General features: G+C 36.1%; 1 protein-coding gene across 2 annotated transcripts; it reads right to left on the reverse strand.

Moving 5' to 3' along the window:
• Positions 1-462: 462 nt before the first annotated feature.
• On the reverse strand, positions 463-24612 carry LOC141426509 (uncharacterized). Of its 2 annotated transcripts, XM_074085460.1 has the most exons (9): positions 23308-24612; positions 18709-18958; positions 17386-17472; positions 13018-13332; positions 11050-11190; positions 7594-7807; positions 1977-2066; positions 1712-1764; positions 1025-1113 (listed from the first exon to the last, which is right to left on the reverse strand). In XM_074085460.1, the coding sequence occupies exons 1-8, from the start codon at positions 24426-24428 to the stop codon at positions 1724-1726; spliced, it is 2259 nt and encodes a 752-aa protein (XP_073941561.1). In that variant the 5' UTR covers positions 24429-24612; the 3' UTR covers positions 1025-1113; positions 1712-1723. The 2 variants fall into 2 exon arrangements, with proteins under 2 accessions (XP_073941560.1, XP_073941561.1); XM_074085459.1 differs by lacking the exon at positions 1712-1764 and having other exon boundaries at positions 463-1113.
• Between the last annotated feature and the right edge of the window lie 869 nt (positions 24613-25481).

The raw sequence follows: 25481 nt of genomic DNA on the forward strand, positions 1-25481 counted from the left end.
AGCTGCGCCGGCTGAGCTCGCCGATACAAATGGCAAATGCAACGGGGCATCATCGTTTGGCTGTCGCAGCTTCAACTTTTCGGATTTTCTGCGCCGAAGCCATTTCAGATTCTTCAGTACGCAAATACGTTTCGAATTTGTCGGTTTGGCATGCATTTTTTTAGTAAGACTGATCAGAATGTAACATGAAAGTAGAATGCATTACTAGACAGAAGTTAATAACTGCCTAAAATAAAATAGGAGCCACGTGATTTTCATTAGTAGAACTAAAATATGCAATTATTTATAACATTAACTGTCTAAAAATGGTTTTATTAATAAAACATAACACACTACAAATTGTTTTCATTCAATTAGGTAGGTATTGAGAAAAAAATTCTTTACCGATGAAAATCAAACGTGACCCTCGTTTTCTTTTGATATATATTAAGTAGTTTTAGGTTAATTATGAAAAACACAAAGTTATTCTTTATTAGAAGACATTTACTTTAAAAATAAAATCCTGTATAGCAACGAGCTTTGTCTATTTTGCATCAATTATTTACAAACATATCAAATTAAACAACATTGTATAACAATATATGTTTCATATATTAATGACTGAAACTAAAACATAGAACATAACATTATTCGTGTTAAAGTAATGATTATCACATTTTAATAAATATCGTAGAATGGTTGTTAACTTACAAACTTACTTTGGTCATGATGTATTTTAACTTAATGTTGAGTTTTTACAGTTAATACGTGTATTAATTTACAAATACTAATTAAACAATTTACAGTTACCAATACGGCATGTGCTTTTATTTAAACATAAAGCATAATATTTACTAAATTGTTATACAGACTTAATTGTATTGGGCACGTGCTGCTACATGAAGTATTATCCATCTTACGTCCACCCTGCGTCAGATTAATCTCAAAATAATACATTGTGTCTTAAACAATAAATAAAGTTTCTAAATACTTTTCCTTTAAAAGGATGTCAGCGTTAAACAGAACCCAAATTTCAATAAAATAGAAATTTTCATTCGCAGTACCAAGTAGTTCTTCGGACTTTTTTATCACTTGATCGTCGAACTTCACCTGGCACTCCGCGGAGTGAATTGTCTGGAATCAAATAGAATAAAATCAGTATACACTTTTGCTCTTCAAATAAAACCAAGGAGATATAAAAAACAATGAATAATTTGTATGTATGTGTAACAAAATATTATTTTGTATTATAATATAAAATAAATATTGTACATAAAACACATAAAGCCAGATTACAATGAGAAACAGCATATAAGAAAGTAGTCTATGACTTTAGAAATAGTACTAAGTAGTCATTAGGGGTATAGTTCTAAATTTGTGGCTTACGTAGATCTCACTGAATACCTACAAATTTGGAAAAGGTTTAGCTTTTATACAAACAATATTTATTTAGGTAAATAAAAATTAAAAACAACATAATATTCTATTTAACTTAGTTTCTTTTTATCGTTAAGATTGCGAAATGAAATAAACCAGGCGCCACGTTGCCACTGGGACGAATCTAGCAGATTTTCTTATCACAAAAGGAAAAAGTTATAGTCAAGAAACAAATAATAAACCAGAACCAAACATAAACCCATCAAATTATTCCAACGAAGAAGCTTGAGTACGGAAAACGAAAGCTGAAATAGTTTTGGTATGTAATTGGAAGCGTGCCTAAAAGATTACTGACCTACAAAGCAACTCATTGGCGCAAGTTGACGTATACGAAACCATCTAACAGACCTGGAGGAGAGACGGTTCTACATTTAAAGAAATAAAATCAATGTTAGACTGAGGAATTGACACATTTTTGGTTGGTCAAAGTCACAAATGAAAATAGGTACTTCAGGTGGAAACTCTATTTTATGATTTAGCATATATTGGAATACATATAGATATAATTATAATCAATTTTAATATGGATTCGAAAGCTAATAGCGTAGAAAAATACTTACATTTGTCATCATTTCTGTCTTCCTCATTGGATTCCTGACTGTTCATTGACACCATGGAAATCCGCTTGTTCCGTTGCTGAAGGAGTAATTCTGTAATCAAAAAATTAGATACAGTAAGTTTGGTTTTTGCAATAATTTTGGATATCGCCTCTAAAGAAACTGAATTCTGTTAGAGAATTTGATACGAAAAGGTAGTGGCAGCACTCTGCTTAAGTACCTAGTTTAATTAGACGAATTTTTGCAATACGAGTAGACATCGGATTATACCAAAAAACATTTTTTCACGTTAGTTTATGTTGATTACTTATTATTGTCTATTCGATTCGAAGTAATATAAGAAGTAAAAATAGATATATTAAATATATAAAAATAGATATATATTTAACGGTAAATAAGGAGGATGTCACACAAGGATCAATATTATTAAGTAATAAATATCTTCCTAGGTCAGTAGGTACCACGGCAAGTTTTTGGAACGACTTCTAATGTATTTATTGCTCTTAACTATCGCAGCTTCTTAAGTTCATTCTTACGAGTATAATCTACACTGCGGTACTTAGGTATATGATATCATTTATATTCGTCGCGTTTTGTACAATCGTTGTGAGACAACAACAATAAAATTTGAAACGTACGTTGAAATCGTATTAGGTTTTTTCTTGTTCAGTATTAGTCACTTGAAGAGGGCTATCGAAGGCCGCACCTGATGGGACGAGCACCTGATAAGCATTCGATAAGGTGATAAGAGCCATATTTTCCACGAAGACTCCAACAACAATGAATTCTAGCTAAGGTAATGTAAATTTAATGTCTGCACGAAAACTCATACAACAATCGATTATTTAGTTACAAATAGGTATGTCTACGACGGAAAGAAAATAAATTCCCATGCTTTTAATATTTCTATGTGTTCACAGCCAGAGCCATATTAAAAAGATGCCTACCTAACTGTAAAATTCGTTGCCGAGTTCGGTATACATCATTTTACATTTACCTATGTATGAACTGACTTTATATAAAATTTGCCAGATCCTGCCGAACCGAACTACACGGGATTCAATAATATTAATTTTGCATGTGTACGGGGTGTGAAAGAAAGATTCGCACTTCCAGTTTGTATAAACTTTTAAACTTTATACAATGGGACGTCAAATACTAAATTATTGCCCGCGACGGTCTTCAAAAATTGACAAAACAAACTCGCTTATTACAAACATACGCGTCCTTTGCGTAGGTAGGTTTGTGTTCCATGACGGCGTGCAGCAAATCAATATTTTAGTAACCAAATTCCAGTAATGATTGTAATCGATCACTGTCACCGCGATTAGCCAATCAACTTGGACCTAGTTACCCGTAGTAATATTTCGTTGATAAGTCAGAGTGCAGAACGTATATGCATATAAAAATAGAAAAGATAAGCATACTTTAGCTAATTACACTGATCATATTCGTAAATTTAATGTGTAAGAAAAAACAATACTTCCGCAAAATGCGGGACGTAAGCCAAAAAAGAAAAAGTATAATAAATATTAAGAAACCACCCAAATGCGATTCGGATTCGCGTACCGAGAGTTCCATACAAATTTGTAGATATCTATGAATATCTTGCGCTTGCAGAGCATGTTCCTAAGCAATATGTGCGCAGCGTGGGTTAATTTTTGATTGGATACCTACTGACATAAAGACAGAGATTCTTATTGCTGACTGAGGAATAGAATCCTTAAATAGAACAATACACAGATATAGAACAGAACGCTTAAAATATACCCTCATAAACTAAGAAATTTGCCGTTATTGCGCAGAAAATATATCGAACCGAGAGCAAATAATTATAATGGTAAACGGATTCGAGCCTACCTACGAGTATTACCGAAAGTCTAAACAATATCCCTTCAGAGGAAAGCTGCACTAGTTTACGATGATTTAAAAATAAAGTAAAGTTGTTTTTGCTTAGTAATCCTATTAGTAAAACACTAGTCATTAATGTAATGTAATGAGTAATTATAAATATAATATAACCCACAGATTGTACCCACTATCACATAGTTTCAAATTGAATAAGTACCCACCTATTTTGTTATATAACTTAGGAGTTGTATGTAAGTATATTAGGATATACATACAACTGTAAGTTAGGATACTTTTCTAATAGGTTAGTTATATAGGTAAGTTTTGCACAGTATTTATTTAAGGAAGTGTTTTGAGTGTTTCATTTCGCCAACAAACTGTCATGCAGTTTGGCGAAAAAATGTGTTCATGTATACACTGTGTTAGTTGTTAAAATTAAATAAATAATTAATATTACAAAAGAAAAATAAATATTATCGGACTAGGTAGCTTGTGGCGCCATTTATCGCAGCTATCAGAAGTCACGACTCCTACGCTCCAAATTACAACCTTAACCTTAAATTAGAACCTCCCTTCTTTTTTTCCGACATCCTAGATCTTGTTGAGCAAGCGTTTGTTTATAAAACAAATAATATTACAAATGTGAAAGTTTGGATTTTCGTATGTACTAAACATGTTTGGATGTTGTATGTGTATGGCGATAGATTTGGATGAATTTAGCACACAGATATTTTATAACCTGCATAAACATTTATTTAAGCCGTGGTGGCCTAGTGGTTTGACCTAAGATTACAGGGGGTAATCTGTGGGTTTGACCTATCGCCTCTCAAGCAGAGGTTCGTGAGTTCAAATCCCAGCCCGCACCCCTGAGTGAAATTTACCACGAGCTTTACGGTGAAGGAAAACATCGTGGGGAAACCTGCACACAACTGTGAAGTAATTCATTGGTATTTGTTAAGTTCCCAATCCGCACTGGACCCGCGTGAGTGCCCAACAGTGGGACGTAAATAGGCTGGGATGATGATAAACATTTAAGATACTTTTTATTCCGGAAAACTGAATAGTTTCCACTGGAGCGAATAATAAACTCAACGCAGACTAGGTTGTGGACAACAGCTAGTCTTACATATTAGGTAGGTTACTAATCGTACTACTAATAATAATGAAAGTTTATTTTTTAATTTTAATAGTGCCGATAACTGTGAAAAAAGGCTACACTTAGCATGGTGCTGCAGTAAACCGCAGTCACACAACATTACATATGTTACATATTAACCATGACGTGTTTCCAAAAGGGAATTCGCATTAGACAAAGCCTATTGTAGTATTTGAGGAAATGGCCATTGTCGCTAAACAGCAATGAGGTAACAAAGAAACGCGTTACCAGAAAGATTTAAACACCACTTTACGCTTATCGGAACAATCTCCGCGAAAAATAGGCATTGTAACAGTCAGAGTTCAAAGCGATAGCACTTTCTGCCGAGCGTTCCCGTGTTAATCCTATCTCGGTCTCAACGATAACGGGGCGTTTTAATAAACAGACGCAACTAAAATCGTGTTATTTAAACAAAGCTTTCGAAGCCTGACGCTCTGCGTTAAAATGTATCGCGAACAAAGCGTTCTTAATATGCATATGGGATGACGTTTAAAAAACGAAAGCGAGGTTAGCGAGCAGTGCGGAGTTCCTGGCGTTCCCACAGGCGCGAAGTGCACATGCAACTCCAGCCTGTCCAATAAAAAATGCAGTCGTCGACCTCGCCGGAGCCGAGTGCGTCATTTAAGATAAAGGAGCTCGAACTCTTCCGTCACGTACAAATACGGGAGCAGATGACGACCAATTAAAAAGTTTGTTCGTATTAACTATGCGGGAATTAGTTCTGTTCGGCTTGCGTGCCAGATGGACTCAACAAGTCCCTTTTATGAGAATTACTTTGGCTTAATCTTGAAAGCAGTTCTCGATGGGGTTCACAACAATGCCGTCTAAGTTAGGAGTTAATAATGTATATAGATAAGACCTATTACTCCGATTCAAGAAAGAGAAGGTGATGTACCTAGTAAGTTATCATCGACGTTTCGAAATAAAAAATGTAGTCTGATAGAACTCTTCTTAATATATAAGTTAATGTGGTTACTGTTACTCCAATAGTTATTTGTGATAGACTTTTATTTTCTTTAAAAACCATTAAGTTCAGCAGGTATAAACGCTCTTAAGTACCTAATCATTCAATACTTATATTTTTGCTCTAAGTCCAATAAACCAGGTAAGCAAGGTAAACCAGGATAAGCAAAGTAGGTAATGAAATTTATTCAAGCAAGTCTTTCAACCTCCACAAATGTAGACAAAGACAAATAGATAATTCTACTACATACACGCAAAGCTCATATCTAGTCGCTGCAGTGTTTAACGAAGTACAGTGCTGACGACAAGTATTCCGTACAAACATCCCATTTTGATTTGAGTGACATAACACCCTCGGACGTGATGTGATATAGTATGGTGTACCTACGTACGTCTTTAGATATGTGACACAATACTGAGCTGCATAATGCTCAAGTCATTGCATTGTTTACAACGGCAAATGTTATATGCATACAGGTACTGAATAATGGAATCAATAGGTGCCGAGGGCCGTCTTTCACCTATTAGTTGCCCTGGGCACAACATGCTGCATTCGGTAGGTAAGCCTGATTTTTAGGCGAGAGTGGAGTAGCTATCGGTTATCGTTTGGTAATGGAGTAGAGACTAGGAGGCCCCAATGCATCGCGGGGCCCGGGGCACGTGCCCAGTGGGGAAGAGGGGCCTGTAGGTGCCTCTATATTACACATTTAAATAAAAATCACTTATTTTTACAAAGGGATATCTGAACGTTTATTGTTTAAATCGGTAGATGAACAAGGTTAAGTTGCATTTTTAAAGGTACCTATTAAACTATCTCTTAAAGCATGCTACGATATTCCCTTGGATCACGCAAACCATAATGCAAACCATGACTTGACTTAGCCTTGCATTTAAATAATTAATACAGATTTGTTAAGCATCAAATAAAGAGCATTATTGAAGTTCTTTTTGTTTATATACTGAACAGCAAAAAATCTGACCCACAAATGTATGCAGTAATGGGTAATTTTGTATGTAAAGTGGGCCAAATTGCCGCTGAGTATATCTTTGTTGTATTAATATTCAATCTTATACTACAGTTCGGGTCTTGGATGTTTAATATATATTTAAGAATGTATTTATCTATATAAGTAGGTATGTTTATCCGTTGCCTAGTATCCAAAGAACAAGCTTTGCTTAGTTTGGGACTAGGTCAATTGGCGTCGCTAAAAGCATTTCTTACATACTGAATCATAAACCGTCTATTTTCATCAAATAATAGTGGGCAGATAAAACTTATAATTATTTTAATAAAAATAAATGGATTAGATAAGTTAAACTTGTAATAAAATTTTAACTGATTACTAAAGGCGTTTGAGAAACGAGCTTGGGCGTACAGTTGAACAAATTTAATCATGATGACCCAGGGTGGAACCTTTGTGCTACTAATGTCATGTTGACATCTCATACTTTCGTCAAGGAAATCATATTGAAATTGATTATTAAAAGGTTCCAACCTGGGTCATGATACAATTTGTTCGACCGTACATCGTTTTTCATTTGATAAAGTCAAATCAGTGAAATGCTTAATAGGTACCCGTAATCCAATAGCTGTTTACGTTTGATATCAGTTTCGAGTACAAAATTATGAAATTTTAAAACTATATTTACCTTTTTTCTGCATCGCCTGTTCCCAGAGCAGCGATGTGATTTCCTCGACCCACGCACTCCGCACGGCGGGCTCTCTGGTCTCCAACTTGTAAGACTTGAGATTTCGTTTCTTGTACCATATTGTGAACTTATGCTGGTCCAGCTCCTTCGCCGTAATACCCAGGTCATCTACAGGAATGTCGTCTTTATAGAAAAAGAACTCCACGGTTGGTTGCTGAAAAAGAAAAGACAACATAACAACATGTGCATCTATAATATATCCACTCAGAACTGTAACTAACACAATGCTACTAGCACAATGCAGTTGTTTTTCTTTTAATATAACCAAAACAATTAACCATCTCATAAATTCTTCGAATTCATTGTCAGGTATTTTAATAGCGATAGTTTATCTAAATCAGACTGATTTGCATTATGAATTATTATGATTTTAAAATATGTAAAAACAGGTGAATTCGATTGCACACGTACAAGTGTTGTTCGTATGTTACCCGTGTGAATGTACTGTATCACCGAACAGCTGAAATCGGCGATGCGTGATATATGGTTACGCCGACAAGGTTACGCGGCCATTACGGTCAATGTTGACATAAATAGGAAAAATCTTTTTCATTCCAACCAGTATTCTAATGGACCATTGTTTCATTCGTCATTATAATTGTAGACTCTGCTTTGTCAACCTGTGTTGTTTGAAGTATTAAAGTACAATGTCTTAGTCACCGCGCGGTTATACATTTAAATATAAGTAATAGGTTGAGCGCACTGGAGGTACTTAATTAAAATGTGTATTGTGTATCTCTGGTTTTCTAATTTTTTTTTGTTTCTTTCATAGACACCTAAACCGCAGAAATGTACGCAGAAACACCTCATAGGTATAAATAATTAGTGGATTCGTTGTATGTACGTTACGTATGTGATACCTACTCGTATACCTATTGCTACTATGTTCTAACAGTACATGTGACATCGTTTTTTAAATACCCTACGTAAAGTTACCCGGATTAGTCATTCTTTATTTTACAAAATGCGACCAGTACTGGACTGACTTTCTGGTAAAATATGTAAGTATAACAAGTTGGGTTATTACGTTTCCATTTCAGTTTCACGACAAGACCTCCTTGATAACATTCGGAGACTCTTCTGCTTATTTTTCATCCCCTTTAAAACACAGTCAAGGTCACCAATATATTTGTTACTCCAAATCTCTAAAACATGGAGAAACATCTTATTCAGCTTTGTATACTATACATACATTTATTTTAACTGGGATGTAAGTCTACATGGGTCGTGGTAATATACCCGTAGGTAACATTGGAGGCTATAAGAGCGCCGCCATAGCGCCAGGCCGACGGCGCGTCTTTACGTCATCTATTGTCATAACTGCTCAATATTTCATAACGCTGCCAATTTAAGTGGAAGTTGCTCATACGGCGAGCCTTAGTCCGCCCACTAAGTAAGGCGAACGACGAACGAGTATTGCAATATGCTACGAGTATATGTATGAGGCGAACAGCCTTAATAAAATGAAGACAGACTTTTCTACAAATAATTTCTTGTAAATTTATTTTTTAAGTAAGTAAGCGACTACATTTACATGAAGTACAGCCTTGTAACAGACTGACGGATAGAAGAACACCCAAAGTGAATACCTAGTACGTAATAACTGCCCGTTACTGCATGTTTTTATTTGCAGGGTGATTGTGATGCAATAAAGTATTGCTTGATTTGAATACGGACGAAACCTCAAGGACGTGCGTTTGAACCGTGGCAGTGGCATCTGTTTAGTTTCGTAAATTTTTCAACGTGCTTATTCAGCCGTGGAGTTTATCGAAATCTTCAACCTTCAATCCTACTAATATTATAAATGCGTAAGTTTATGAGTGTATATGTTGATATGTTTTTCATTCTTTCAAGATGAAATGGTTGGACAAATTTGGCTGAAATTTGGCACTAACGGCTTTAAGCTGAATTAACACAAACATTTATTCTGGAACATCACAATATCACAAAGTCCACCTGGATAGCGACAAACGGTATTTTGCAGACAAAGTCGCGAGCAGCAGCGAAAGTTATATTAGATTATGGCAGTTATGTCCGCAGTCATTTTTGTAAATGGTTTGCAAATAAAATAAAATCAAAAATTTGCTTTTCTTAATATTCTAGTGGCCGAACAAATATTTGTCTCAAATTAACCTTTGCCTTAACCAAAGATAACGTTATCAGTATCACCCGACAGTAGGAGACGGCGCGAGCTAGTGACAATTTATTATTTGCTTTTATTTTTATTAAACAGACCTGATAATTACTATGATTCACAGAGCTATGACGCATACAATACCGGCACGCGGCTACTAAAAAAAATATTAATTGCATTCAAACACTAACTAGAGCCCTGTACGTTACCTCAATATTTCTTGAATACGTTTATAAAATCCAGAGTAGGTACTTATTACAAATGAATCATTTGTGATTTCAAATTTCTCAATTGTGCTAGAATTTCGATAAAGAAAGTGCGTGTCGACAATCTGATGCGACTAAAATTTTACTGATAACTAATCCGCAGCTTTAGATACTATGTACACGTACAGCTATTGGGAAATAAAGAGGTACAGGTCTATTTATATATTTACGAACAAACCAGTTTATAATACAAGGTATGAACTGAAAATAAAAAGGTAAACACGCCATGGTGTCTTATGCTTAATTAGAAGACCTATCTTATCTTTGCCAAGTCATCTACGGAAAGACAAACTAAAACTGAAATAAAAATAACGGTGATAATGATTGCCTCTTGTGACGCCGTTCAAAACCATTAGCGCTCACTAAAAAAGATTTATTTCGTAACAATATGTAGTATGTAACGGTTAATCAATCATAGGTATCACTATTGTATTCGCAATCCATGTAAATTTCGATCAATTGTATAATCTCCGTCTTTGTTTTAGACACATTCGTTACAACCGAATAGAGAAAAGACTCCTCTCTAAACTTACTTAAGTAAATAAAATACCTATCTGCCTAATGGCCTGATGATTCCGCTACCTAATAATCAAAAGATTTTTATTTATTAATTTTACAGATTACACAGTTTTGGACTGGGTCACTCAATTTCGTATAAATTGAAAAACTCAATACAATGTGTGGCCCAGTTAAAAAGTTAAAAAGTGCACGTTATTGACTATAAAAACTCGTTTATTTCGTGTAAGTGAATAATATATTTGACTTAAAGGGTTCCCGAGAGGTCGGAGACCCTGGTCATGGGCCTCGTGTGAAAGATGATAAGTACTTACTGAACAACAAGCACCCCAAGTTTTAGAAATATATTTCGTACTTGCTAAAAACTTATTTTTTTACAATTGTAATAGGCCACAATCCTAAATATTAAATAACATTATCCGCTTTATAATTTACCCATTATAAAGAAAAATCTTGAAAAGATTTGAAGCAGATGCTCACCTTTCGGTAGACCAGCGTGAACAGCACCAGCTTGTCGAAGAGAAATATCCTCATAAGCTGGCGACGCCGGCGAGCGTTGTCCAACACGTAGAATTCCTGCTGACGCAGAAGCCGACCCTGGTTCAGCAGGTTTATATGGGACTGCAACAACATTTTGAATATAAACCCTCTGTAAAAAAACGTGCCGATTCTCTATTAACCTAATTTGACTATAAAACGTACCTACCTAGTGAAATCTGATAAGCTGCTTAGCTTAAGAGATGGATAAGAAAACTAGGTGTAATTTTAACTAAAATTTGGCCTGTCTTTTACTCATTTCCCATATTCTTTAGAAAATAGTTTCTCAATGCCAATTCGTTCTCAATATTAAAGTGATATTGTGATATAAACCTAAATAACCTGCTATTCATTTGTTAAGTTACAGACCAAAACATTCAATTTATTTATTGCATCATAAAGGACACACGCGCGTAATATTTGAACAACTAGACTAACTTTTCGCGACCATTTAAATGTCATGACTAATGTTTACTTATTTAATAAAATTAAAGTAATGTCGAGAGAAATTATATTAAGTAGGTAACGCTGTGTTTCAATAAATTGCCAAAAATAATAATTTTGAGAGTTCTTATTCCATGAAAACCTCGACACGATGACGTAGATATAAAAACGTAGACAGTTTAGATATAATGTTTATAAGATTACGGGATTACGACCCGCTTTGTCTTTGCTTAACAACTTAGATCGAAACTGCATGTTCAGTAGAGTGTCTTATCTGCGTCGTCATTGTGTTAGCTTTCCAAAGCGAAAAGGCACAAGCTGCCAGTGCTACTACAAGCTTTCCCCGCTAAAGAATTTTGTACGATACGTGTCATTTTTCTATTTACGAGTATGTGTTAATCACTATTTGATTGCTTCTGTCTAACATAATTTACTAATCGTTATTGCCTATGCCTATTAAGCATCCTCCTAATTGGAAAAAGGTGAGTAATAACCAACGAAGAGGATGATACATTTGATGTAGATTTAACAGGAACAGTGACCTCCATTGTCCTATTAAAATGCTTTCGACATAATTTCAGTTGTTAATTAAGCTAATAGAAACTAAGTGGAACTCTGTGAGAACGGCGCTAAGTAGAAGTAAATATATGGCTCAGAGGATTTATAAGATAAAGTAATCAACATGCTGAGATGCCTATCGAATCTTGTGAAGTTGGAATTGTTTACTGTGCGTTTAAAATACCGCTTTCTAGCGCAACCTTTCCGCCGGATTAAAATACTGTTTCTTTTACTTAATGGTTGTAGGTTTTGAGCGACGACACTAAATAAAAAATCATAACTATGATTTAGACAACTACTTTGCACTTACGGAAATATAACATTGTATGTTTAGATGTCATCATAAATTAGGCGAATTTAAGACACCTATTTGAAGGATTTTGGTTTTAATTGCGTTTTAAATTATTTACCCTATTTAGAAGTTACTATATAGCTAACCATAGTTGCCATGGCGTTAAAAACTAAGTTTTTCGTTGCCCATCACAATTATTTAAAAAAAAACGTATTGTCTTCTGTCACCTGGCAGTGTTAGAATGAGGCGGTGTAGTTATAATATACAACTTTTACACTGTCATCGTTCATTTACGATTTCGTTTTCTAGAACCGTACAACGGCAAAAACTACTAAGGCAAAATTGTCAAACAAAGCCATATTATTTTATTTACGATGAAAGTCAAACAAAGGTCAAATTTTATTTTGCAAATATTATAAAAAAAGTGATCAATGCCAATTCAATGATCTTTAATTGTTTAATATTTTATCAAAACTTTTTACATTATAAAAATCGTTAGAGATGGTTGACTTTGACTTTGACTTTGAAAAGTACTTAGCTAAGGATTTGACGTTAAACTCGTTTTACGCGCTCCCAAGCGTAACCATAGCAACACCGTAACAAAAACATTTCCTCACCGGACAGTCCCTTATGTTTTCGAGAGCCATGATCCCGTCGACAGCGGTGAGTACACATTCTATCATTGTCTTCGCCAGCTTCAAACTATCCAAGGGCGTCTCCTCATTGTCGGACTCTCCGTTGCTTCCTCCCGTCTCATCACTGTCCACACTCAGCTTCGATATGTTTGAGTCTGATTCACATCTCTCATTTTCATAATTGGTATACGTCTTGACGAGATCATCCACGAATAGTTTGTACCTAGGTATCCTCTGCACCGGCTCCAAAAGGTAGCTCGACAGGTCTAACCTGTCACCTAATTCTGATTGTTTTTCCTGCAAAAGAAATTAGTCACAATAATCTTAACTTCATTATTTTATCATCACATGAGTTAGAAGCGTAGACGTCCACTAACGAGATGGTCAGATGAACTGGTAAAATCCGTGGGTTCTCGGTGGATGCATGCCGCTTCCAACCGAAGTGACTGGAGGTAGGTATATGAGGGATGTCATTATCCAGCAGTGGACTTCCTACGGCTGATATGAAATGAAGATGATGATTATGAGATGGAAGACATCCACTGCTGGACATTCTATCCTCACCCAATGGCATCTTAACCAGATCGACCTCCCACCTTATGGGTGGCCTACCAATATTTGGGCCTGCCATCATTAGTTGACTGTATACATAATAATCGATTCGAATATATTCGTTTAGCATATTGATTACGATATGTGTGTATTCAAAGTATGTATTTTCGTTTTTATGTTAACATGCATACATATAAATTACTTACTTACTGAATAAAATAAATAAACGGTAACTAAATTTAGATTTCTACGGCTTCATGATTTGTAAGTTTATAATGTTCCTAAATTAAACGACACGCCTTAAAGTTTTATTCATTCGCATTACTCTAAAAGCAGATTATATATTTGTGTCAATTACGATTATCGCCTTTCACCGGCTTTCGCACATAATTTAGATCGAATGATATGTGATCAGTATTGAGAAGCAGGATTAACTGGAGCAGAATTTCATTCGCGCAAGTAGACTGAGAAGGTGGTCACAACGCAATGGCGCAAGACCAGACACCTAGATTTTAACTTTCGCAAAATAATTTAATAATAAAAACTGATCTATACTTTCAAGCGTACACGTACTACTGTCGTAAATAGGTAGGTACTTAGTGTGTTGTTTCTTTTTTCAGTCACAAACTTTAAGAGTCGCTAGTAAGGGTACTTTTTCCTTATAAAACAAATCAGCACGAATGTGTCGCTACCATCGATTTTGAATACCCTAGATATCCTGCTAACGCTTAAAATGCGTCTTGCTACAACTGTGCTTATACACCTTCTAAGCACAGTTGCGCTGTCAGTAACGCGTGCTTCGTTATTGCATCAACATGTCGAAGTGCTGCGTAAAAAAGTGCAAAAATAATACATTAACGACGTTGAAAAACATGGCATATTGTATTTTCGTTAAGTACTAGTTAATAGTTTTATAATGTAGTGAATTTGTGGCAAAATAAGCCTTTAAACTCATTAAAAACATTATTGTTTTATTTTAATTAATTTCAATAAGTTCCTATCTCTAAAACATCTTCCGCAAGCTGGACTGGGAGGGCTTTGGTCTGAATATAAACGGATCCAGGCTGAATAATTTTGAAGCCAGAAATTTTGGAGCAAATGATACAAAGCCTTAACAGAGAAAGCGAGAAAGTTGGACTGAACCTTACTAAGACCAAGTAATGACCAATTCAATGAAGGTAGGTAGACATAACCGTGAACGGAGCAATCCTAGAGTTTGTTAACGAATATATCTACCTAGGCCAGCTTATCTCTCCAAAAGATCTAATAGCAAAGGAAATAAATATAAGGATCGCCAATGGTTGTAAGAAATTTTGGTCACTTAAGGAAATCATGAAGTCACAGGACTTGGGCATGGCACTGAAAAGAAAAACTTTTAACTTACGGGTGTGAAACATGGGCACTCACCAAATCTCTAAGGGACAAACTTGCAAAATGCCAAAGAGCAATGGAGCGCAGCATAGTAGGGTCAAAACGCCGAGACAGAGTCAGAAATACCGACATCAGGATGAAAACCAAACTAACTGATATCCTACTACACATCGACCAACAAAAGTGGAGGTGGACCGGGCAAATGATGCGTGACAAGTAAGGAAAATGGTGTAAGGCAGTTTCAGAGTGGTACCCAAGAGACGGGAAGAGAAGCCATGGAAGACAGTGTATAAGATGGGAGGATGACATCAAAATGACTGCTGGCCCAAGGTGGAGACGGGTAACACAGGACACACCACAGTGGAAATTTTCTAGAGGAGGCCTATGCCAAGAGGCACACTGAGATTAGAGACATTTTATAATTCCGAAGGATGCAAGTGTGTACACCATCTCTAATCCAGAATAAAGGGTTATTTATTTATTAAGTTCCTATCTTCATTTGAAACGTCAAAACCGTCAATTTGTTACGATTGTCACGCGGCGTAGGTAAAATGAATTCGACTTAATGGGGATTGACTCAAGGTATAGTATTGTTTAACATCATCTTGCCTACGACCGAAAGCGCGAAGGTCTTATTTTGTAATGTCATAACCGCCAATCGCGCGCACTCGAAATAACACCTTAACTTTCTTACCATAAGGTTGCATATAAAGAAAACTGAAATGTTCTTAAGTACATTATGAGTGTTATTGATTTGTCTTAGTAGACGCACGCACTTGTAACTTAGCGATGGGACATATTTGCGACTTGAATTTGTAGGTGACAGTGCATCTAGGTATTCTAAATCGATGGTCGCTACATGATCACTACTGTGTTTTTATCCGAAACGTCGCACCTACTGACGTATCGACTGCCACAGATTGACAACTATGTACCCTACGGCACTAGACTGGCCGTTTGGAACAAAACGCACGGTGCATCAATCATCCCAAAATCATCCATATTACTTTGACACAACCCCTGTCACGGACGTCAACAAACTATTATAGTAAGTAAATCCGCGCTGTGAACAAATTTTGTGCGCTTTTCTGATGCAGTCTATACATAGATGTCGATGCTGTCACATATCCGCTTCTCTCATGTCAAATTAATGAAATTTATTCTATTACCGCCTCACAGCACTAACACCAACATATTATGGTCACTTTTGTGTTTGTATAAAAAATACACGTTAGTAGAAGGGAAAATCGTTCTTGCCAACGTGATATCATTGTTATGTAGACAACTTAGCATCTAACATCGCTTAATAACTTCATCCAATTTCTACAGCATGTCGTGTGCTAAAACGGGCCTTATTAAGAGAATGCTAGTGTAACGGTGATCTGACAGTTAGCTTATTCAACAGTGCTTGCCATTTTAAGCCGGCCATACACTGCAGTAGTGCACAAACGAGGAAATAATGCCGGCCACGCACCGCAACTCAGCCGCCAGTGAAGCCGCGCCAATAATGCAAACGATCAATTTTGCTGCTTATGACACTTCATGTCCATCATAATAACGGCATCTCCAGTGATTCGATGTGCCAGCTATTTTACTCCGTTCTCATGGCTTTACAGTGAAGACTTAGAAATACCGAAATGAAAAATTTGATATAAATAATAGTAATACTCTACACTCACATATTGAATGTAATATATTAAACATCCAAGATGTTTTTTTAACATATTGAATAATTTATTGAATCAGGCGTCTAACATCTGGTAGCATGGTGAACGGTTGTGTTGCTCTGAAGATGAGCTCAGGTTGAGTTCTAAACGTGTCAGTGTATTGTGGTGGTGGTGATAGATGGGTTTGTCTGATTTGTGTGCGTTCTTACAGTGTGGAGGTGGAGGAACTGCATGGACACACGTTTCTTGCATAAACGTAACTATCATCGGGTCGAGGGTGAGCAAAGTAGTAGGTTGAGTTCATTTAGTTCACACACATAATAATATTGTACTGGGAACATGGGTTGGTTATTTGAGATCACATAAATGTACCTACATCTAAATAGAAATATCGATAACCTCAAAACTCAAGCCATACTATTTAATATTAAGGCATGTCCGTTTTATGTAGGTAAGTATTGTAATAAATCGATATGAAGAAAAACGTACAAGTTGAATACTAAATTTAGACACAAGGTTACATTAAGATAACAGAAAAGTACCGCATCATCAGGACGCATTTTGGGATTTACCAATGTAAATAAACGGATGTTATTTGACGCGACAAAGCTGACTTCCCGTATGATTATGTATGTATGTAAACTCTTTATTGTACAAATAAGTAAACAAAGGCGAACTTATCCCTTTAAGGAGGATATGATGGGGGTGATATGGGTCTGAGTAGTGAGAAATCTCGAATGTCAAGTAAAAGTTCGCTTACCTGGAAGAATGGTTTGTGTTCAAATACCAGTCTCGTGGCTCTCTTATTATTTCTAGAGTACATTACGTACATATTGAACTTTTGCTCCTGAAACGAGACGGGTTATATGAATTATAACAAATCATAAAGGCGTAACGTGTATATTTATATATATAAATAGCAACGCGCCCCAGTTTTGTAGAAAAAAAGATCGAAAAAATAAAGAAAGTCTATATTCAAAGACGTCACATTTTTCACCTTCCTTTTCTCAAACTACACGTACGCTGAGCCGGGACACGTCGCTAGTTATAATATCATATACTATATCTTCCTCTTCAATCATTTTATATATTATGTACCTAGATCACAACCGCATTATAATCTATGAAAAAACAGCCATAAGTCTCATAAATTTAGTGAAATGTCATCAAGAGTACTTTCACCGTATTTGAACGGCGAGTAGAAATAATCGCCACCAGAGTAATCGCGGTAGCCTACGAAACTGTGAAAAATCGTGCATCACTAATATGATCGATATAGATCGCCCAGATTAGTGAGAGCCGCGATCCAATTCAGATTTCTCCAATCTTGCAAGTGTTACGAATTAAGTTCGAGAAGAGAATGGCCTGATAATAATGGACGGCAAAATAAAGACAGAATCACGCGCGGTGCAGTCCATGACAAATGTTTTTAAGTATTAGTTAGCTACTGATCACTTACCTATTCGTTTTAGTTTCCTTCGCAAATTACATGATTTTTGGAATTTGCGTAAACTGCCTTTCAAATATCTACACGTCATACTGGATTTGAATAGTTTATGAATGCAGTTACAACCTCGAGGAAAAAAAAACAAAATTGGCTAATTCACCCTCCCGTCGGAATTTCGGAATTACTTATACTTCAAGTTTCTAGCCCAAATGGTTAAGGCTGTGCGTTGTCTATCAGTCAGTCAGTGAGTCTGTTATGGTACTTACATATAATAACAGGTATGTTGCCTACTTATGTACAACGTTTTTATTTAAAATACTTAAACAACCTCGCAATGCAGGGAACCTAAGCATTGACTATTTTCTCTATAAGTTATCATACTGACATACAAAGTCAAATAAGTGTGTGCACCAAGTTACCATATAGATACTCAATGTAAAACCAGCTGCGAAATTTCCGGTTATGTAAATTTCAGCTTGCAGAAATGTATTTAACCAGAGATTTGACGGCTGGTTTGCCATTGGCTATCGTAACAGTAGCTTAGTGCAACTCACAATCATTCGTTAAGTTTCCATGACTTAAGGTAAACGTCCAAGTGCTCGACACGCTAATGCCTGTAGACGATGAGATACTTACGAATTTTCTAAAACACTGTCCCAACTTTCTGAGATCATTCTCACAGTCTCTCAACGCTGGCAGGAACTCTTCAGAATGGAATCTGAATATGCGTTCGATGTTAGCGAAGATGTCCGTCTTCATTCCCTGGAGGGTCATGGGCAGGTCGTCTCGGCCCATCTCAGGGATATAGTTCTCGACCACGTGCCGTAGCCGCTCAACATACACGCTTTCCGTGTGAAGCAGTTCATTCACCCTCTCAGTCAGTCGCCTGTCGAACAAAACATTCGTTAGCCAATTGTTTTGACGTCCAGTCTTGAGTTTTCACTAGATGTAGGAAAATAATTATCTTACAATTTATGCGCTCATATTATGAAAAGTTTGAATACTTTTTTGTATATTTTGAGACTTCTCATCTTGTGTTTTTTATTTTATGCATAGGTATGTATGTATAACTATTTACTGTTCATAAAATACATGAAATGGGGGAGGCCTATGCATGGGGAGGCCTATGCCCAACAGAAATTAACAGATAACATGTGAAATAGATAAAAAAAGACGAACTAATCCCTTAAAATTTAAAGGTCCCTATTCTAGGTGTAAGTTAATCTTATGAAATATGCGGTAATAATGTGACCAGTAAGGTCTAATGAGCTATTATTTTGCCTTTGCTTGTTTGTAAAGATTGTTCTCACTTTCGAGTCCTGACAAAAGTCAATGGAATGCCAAGTTATATGTCTTATGATCATTTTCTAATTATTTTGCTGTAACGGTCATTCGTTAACTAATCACCAACCATATTGAATTCAGCTGGGATTTCATATGATAGTAGGTTAGGTTAGTTAGGTCTTAGGATAAAAAAAGGTTTTTTTATTAATAGTGTAATTACAATTAATATTTTTTGTTAAGGCATGATACTTTCATTAGAAATTACGAAAAAGAAATTTGCTGGATGGGCCCTGAGCAGCGTTCGAACTTTATGACAAACTAACTTCTGATCATTCTAGTGGTTATTTCATATTATGTAAATGTAAGTTTTCTCGGAAACTGTAAAATTTGTAAAGATTTTTATAAAACAAACCCTTCCTAACCTAAACAAATCCATATTTAACCAATCAAAAACTTCTTTTAGTTAATAATTTCACTGAAAATTATGGTATATCAAATAAGGCTAGGTAATTATGAATTCTATTGAAGCCACGCTTTTTATGTTAGCAGCTTAGCAATTAATGAAGTTACCATTTTAATTTCATTCGGTTTGATTGCGGAACCCTTCCTTTGGACAATTTTAGTTTTCTTAATCTGAGCTTATCTCACTGAGTCTTTACTTCAACAAAAATCATCCCTAGATTAAGTAAGTAAGTAAGTCAGATGTAATTATCAAATTCCTCAAGTAACAGAAAATCAAATCCAAATAATCACATTGGAAATTGCTTGCAGAAGCCTCAATGAGTAAGGAAATGAATATTTTAATTTAAAATTAGTATTACCTAATGTATTAGTCGATTTTTTGTGAGATAAGTACCTACCTATTGTATTTATTAAGTATGTATCTATCTATAACTATATTTATCCGTTGCTTAGTACCAATAACACAAGCTTTGCTAAGCTTACTTTGGGACTAGGTCAATTGGTGTGAATTGTCCCGTGATATTTATTTATTATTTATTTATTACCTATCAGAAGTTTGGCCCATTGTCATTCTTTGCGAGTTTGTAAATTTTGACCTGTAGGGCTACTACGAAATTCGAAAATCGAAGTTTGTATCGTACCGTCCCTCTCACTCTCGTATAAAATAATATTAGCGTCAGCGGTACGGTACGATACGAACTTCGATTTCCGGATTTCGCAGTAGCCCTTAAGTACTGATTCTGGTTTGTGATCTGATTCTGTTTTAATTAGTATTAAAACCAATGTCATATTAATATTACTTATCTACATACATAGATAAGGACTGTACCCTTAGTGTAATATTGTTATAGAAATAATATTTGTATAGAAACACGAACAGCGCCTCTAGCAGAACGTTTGCGATGTTCGTGTTTCCATACAAATTGAGATTTTAACGCGAACGCGATCGAGACGTATTTTGTAACCGAAAACTTACACTAAGGGTACTGGTGATAACTTAATTGATCAGACGTGTAATTTTATCGTCAAACAGTTTAACGGCCGTTCCATATTCGTTATCAATGTGTGCTTAAATACATAAGGTGTAATGGTAATGATAAATGATAATGCTCTGAATTACCCAACAAACAAAAACAATACCTCTCCTTGCAGTCGGGTAAAAACTGTACATAGCAAGACTCATGAGTATCGAGTAACTTTAATTCAAGAAATACTTTAATTGCTGAGCTAAACAAGTTTTAGTTAGATCCGCTACCACCTATACTTTAAAATTTCCCAAACCAATCTGAACAAACAGAAAAATGCAGTCTATTGCTAAAACAGTTTTAAATTGTTTGTTTTCTGCGATGTATTGTCTGTCAGGTAGTTAACTATCTTTGAATAGATACATGTCAGGAATGTTGTGCTGACCTAATTCAAACTATTTACAATTTCCGATTTTACACACCACGCCACAATTAAATAGATTTTAACTCTGTACAACCTTGGCAACGAACGCCTGCGCGTCTCGAAAATATACAAACACGAATGATGTCACGGAACTATTCTTAATCAAATAATAGGTACGCGTACTACAACGCATTCCGCGGTAAAATTATGGTCAGATTTAACATGTTTCATGAATGACTAACAGCACTGTGCAACTGATCTCTTAGTAAATTGAATGATTATTAATTGACGATGATAAATATATGCAATCATTTACGAAAGTAAATATAATCGAAACAATTACAGACTATTGGGCGCTAAAACGGCCAAGTATTTACCTACTTATTAGGGTTTCCCTACTAATGTGCCTAGTTAAGTTACTTCCGTTTTTAGCAAAGTAATGGTTTTGTTTTCACCAGAATTGTTTAGGTAGGTACTCTGACTCTTGCCAAGTCTACAAATACCATCCGCACGCAGGTATATGTATTTTGTATTTCATTAATGGTAAAGGTGTTTAGGTTAGCAAAAAATGGAAAACTATCTCAATTTAAAATTTAGGTCTAGATACTGTCACTGGTTCCTGCCTATTCAGCATGTAATGAAAATATAAATCGAAGAAAAAGTTCAAAGGCCATGTAAAAAATATGAAAATATTTTGTTAACAAATAGGGAAGTGCAGTATAATGACAGGTGTGATGGATGATATAGTAAACTTAAAATGAATGACGTAATATGTGGCATGGCTGCGTTGTTGATATAATTGTATGGATGGCAAGTGGTCACACAAAATGGTTGTTTACAATTAACGTCGTGAAATGAGCGCACCATTCAATATTATGACAACACCGAGTCATGCCTCTAACAACAGAACACGGCGATGATAACACTAACAAATCTACTACCTATACTATTCTATTACCTCTATTCGCATTGTCAATTATTCGTGAGAATTCTTTTATATCGATTACGTTTATATTCAATAACATCACTCTATGAGTTCAATGTGTTCCTTGCGCTGTTAGTATAATTTTCCAAACATTCTGTTTTTTTTTAGCGCGATCAACATCAAGATCAAGAAGATTTAAGACCAACCTAACAAATGATAAAAATGTAGGTATGGCCGAAGTTAGAAACATCGAACTTTATATTACTGACAAGGTCACTTAAAGTATTCAGATGACTACGAGTATGAGTATTTATGAACAAATGTGAGATACGGAGTCTTTTACTTCGTCAAGAAAGATCTACCTAGTTGAATGAAATACTTAAAAAACTGACCGAAGCTAACTATGCGCACAATAATAAATAATATCTTGTGACCTTGCTGCCTACGCTATGGCCGTAAGTCGTTTCTTTGACAATTTAGTACGACTTATTCTACCTTTATTAGACTTGTACCTATTCAACTAATTGAATTATAAGTATTGTTTTCTATTGTTTACGTTTTGAAGTTGGTGGTATAAAAAGTTCCATAGATTGACGCTGACGTTTTAATTTTTTTCTGCGAAATGTTTAAGCCTAGTTTAAATCCCCGGTGTACTCAATGAACATTGTATGTCATATTGCGATTATATAAGTTTCTTTGTGACAAACGGAACTACATCAAATATGGGCTGTAAACAGATGGCTGCATGCCTCAAAGCATATGAATAAACATCAAGGCGAAGCCTCAGACATACCACAAACATTACGAGTACCTGTTCTACTTATAGTATAGCATAGCATGCAATGATCATATTTTCCCTTGAATCAGAGTAGAATAAATTAAACGGGGCTAGCAAGGCAAAGCTTCAACTGACATCAGTGAAATTAATACGAATGCTTATCTAAATATTAACTTAGATGTTCGTGTCGAGACGTAAGCCTTTAGTTTACCCGCCTACATAAAGATAAACATTTTCAAATGGCTAAGCTCGTGAATAATGCGAATGGACAAAGACGTACTAGCCGTATCTTAGTAGCAAATGATAATTTTTATCACTTATCAACGGCATGACAAAGCCTGGCTCCGATATCGCAAATATTTTTACGCGTTATCTGAAAAAAATCAAGTGACCTCACCGTCGATATTTCTCCTTTTTGGATTCCACTGGTAGCAATACCGGTTCTGCGGACTTTGTAACACACCACTCGTTCACTGCACTCACTGTGAGGAACTCTGTGTTAGGAGCGTGGCACACCTCGGACCCGAACTCATCTGACGAAACTGTAATACTGTCATATTTTTGGTACGGCACCATATCGAACGACGATATGGACTTAATGCTAACATTGTCATAATTACTACGTTCACCGGAAGCACCAGATGCAACCGAGAAATAGTCCCCTTCATCACTGCACTCCTCGTTAATTAACGTGTCCGTCGAGTGATCCGCTGACAAAGAATCTGCTTTAGTATCATCATTGTTAAGGATGTATTCCTGGCCTCTATCGGATTTGTCACTATCGGTGGAATCACCACTACTGCTGTCTGTTTCTGTTGAATCTGTACTGACAGTCTTATGTTCTTCTTCATTATCTGACACTTCGGACCTCTTCAGTCTTAATAATTTCTCTAGATCACCTTGCGTAACACCGTAAGACCAATGTGCTTCGCCAAGATGCCCTTGACCCGAAACTATTGACTTTCTTCTAATCACAGGTGGTTGACGCATTCGCCGCATAACAACAGGTGACGAGTTAGGTGTCGTAAAGGAATACTGCCGTTCTTTTGATACCTCAGCGACTTCTGGGACAGGCGATTTACTTTCCAATGATGAACTGTCGTTGAATGGTTCTGGTGGAGGTGGGGGAGCCGGCCGATGAGGGCGTCTCCGCTCCACGCCTGACTTCCGATCGGACACAAAACCAGATGAGTTAGATTCATAACTAATTTCGGAAACATTGGACAAAATCGAATTCACTGACACATTTGAATGACGATCTTGGGATTTGTTCACCGGATATAAATTTTGGAGGTGGAGTTGAATAGGATTCACGACACTCGTTAAATTTCTTAGATCGATATCTTTGGCTTTTTCTAAGGATTCAGTGGAGACTGTGAGATTGGTCATCGAAGTCTTCTCGAAGCGAAGTATCATCTCTTTGACGCTGGTGCGGTCATTGCGGACAACGATCTCCTCGTCATCAGATCGCAGCTGGAGATCGTCGTCAACGCGAGTGTAAAACTCCTCTTGTGTCATGGCGAAATGGTAGTAAGCTGGTTGCACAAGCGCTCGCGAGGCCGGGTAGGCGAGCGCATATCAAGGCGTAATGAGTGCGCACAATCGACGCGCGGTTGACACTGACAGCGTGCCGCTACTGACTGCCTGACGGCGCCCGCGCCGCCGCCGCGCGCCGCCAGCCACATTACGCTCTATCGCTTGCTACGAAATCATACTGTACTCCAAATGGAGATAGTGATAAGCCCACTGCATCGTGACGTTTGCATAGCTTACGGACATAAAATGAGGTGTAATTATAATTTTGAATGTAGGTTTTTAGGAAAAACTTTAGATAATTACGAGTACAAAATGTTAATTAAATCAATATCTTTACTACAAAATTTTACATGCTAATAATTATCTATAATCAGTAGACCTAACTGCGCAATAAAATAAATTTGGCTTTACTGATATGATGTAGGTAAACCTTGAATTGCCTGTATTTAAATTTAGCCTGATCTCGATTACTTCTAGGTAGATGTAGGTAGGTACTTTATTAAACTCGAATGATAGTGTTTTACCTTGCGAAACCTTTTATTTTAACAAAAGAAGTCACTTCGTCACAATGAAGGACGATTTTGTTTGAATTTAATAGATTGCGTCTTGGTGGTTCGTTTAGGGCAGGTAGACGAAGTTCATGAACTTTTAATTCTTCTTTTAAATTATCAAATATCCCACAAGGCGACCTTCTTATATCTTATCTAGCCTCTTCACGTCCCACTGTCAGGCAATAACGTCCTACATACGGATTAGATGCTAATGATGCTATTTATTTATATATTATTTTAATTGTTTTACGGGAATATACTCGTAGTTATTGATACCTTCTTTTATTAACTAAACTAACAGCCCATTGCTGGTAAAAAAAGACTACATTAAGTTGTGAAACTTATTATAAGCTTGACAGCTCCATACATTTTGAAATTACTAAACTGAGCTTAATACTAATTCCAGACTTAATGTTTTCTAGCTGATGACCTAAGACAATAAATTAATATTTAGCCACTCACTTTTCTTATATTAAACGCAGTT

Source organism: Choristoneura fumiferana, chromosome 3 (genome assembly GCF_025370935.1).
Source record: "Choristoneura fumiferana chromosome 3, NRCan_CFum_1, whole genome shotgun sequence".
In the NCBI taxonomy this organism is placed as follows: domain Eukaryota; kingdom Metazoa; phylum Arthropoda; class Insecta; order Lepidoptera; family Tortricidae; genus Choristoneura; species Choristoneura fumiferana.

Excerpts from the sequence above, each read along its gene's own strand:
- LOC141426509 (XM_074085459.1), bottom strand. The coding sequence starts at position 24,428 with ATGACACAAGAGGAGTTTTACACTCGCGTTGACGACGATCTCCAGCTG. Across the intron at positions 13,333-17,385 it reads AACACAAACCATTCTTCCAG|GAAAAACAATCAGAATTAGG; the intron begins GTAAGCGAACTT and ends TTTCTTTTGCAG. Across the intron at positions 11,191-13,017 it reads AAAACATAAGGGACTGTCCG|TCCCATATAAACCTGCTGAA; the intron begins GTGAGGAAATGT and ends ATGTTGTTGCAG.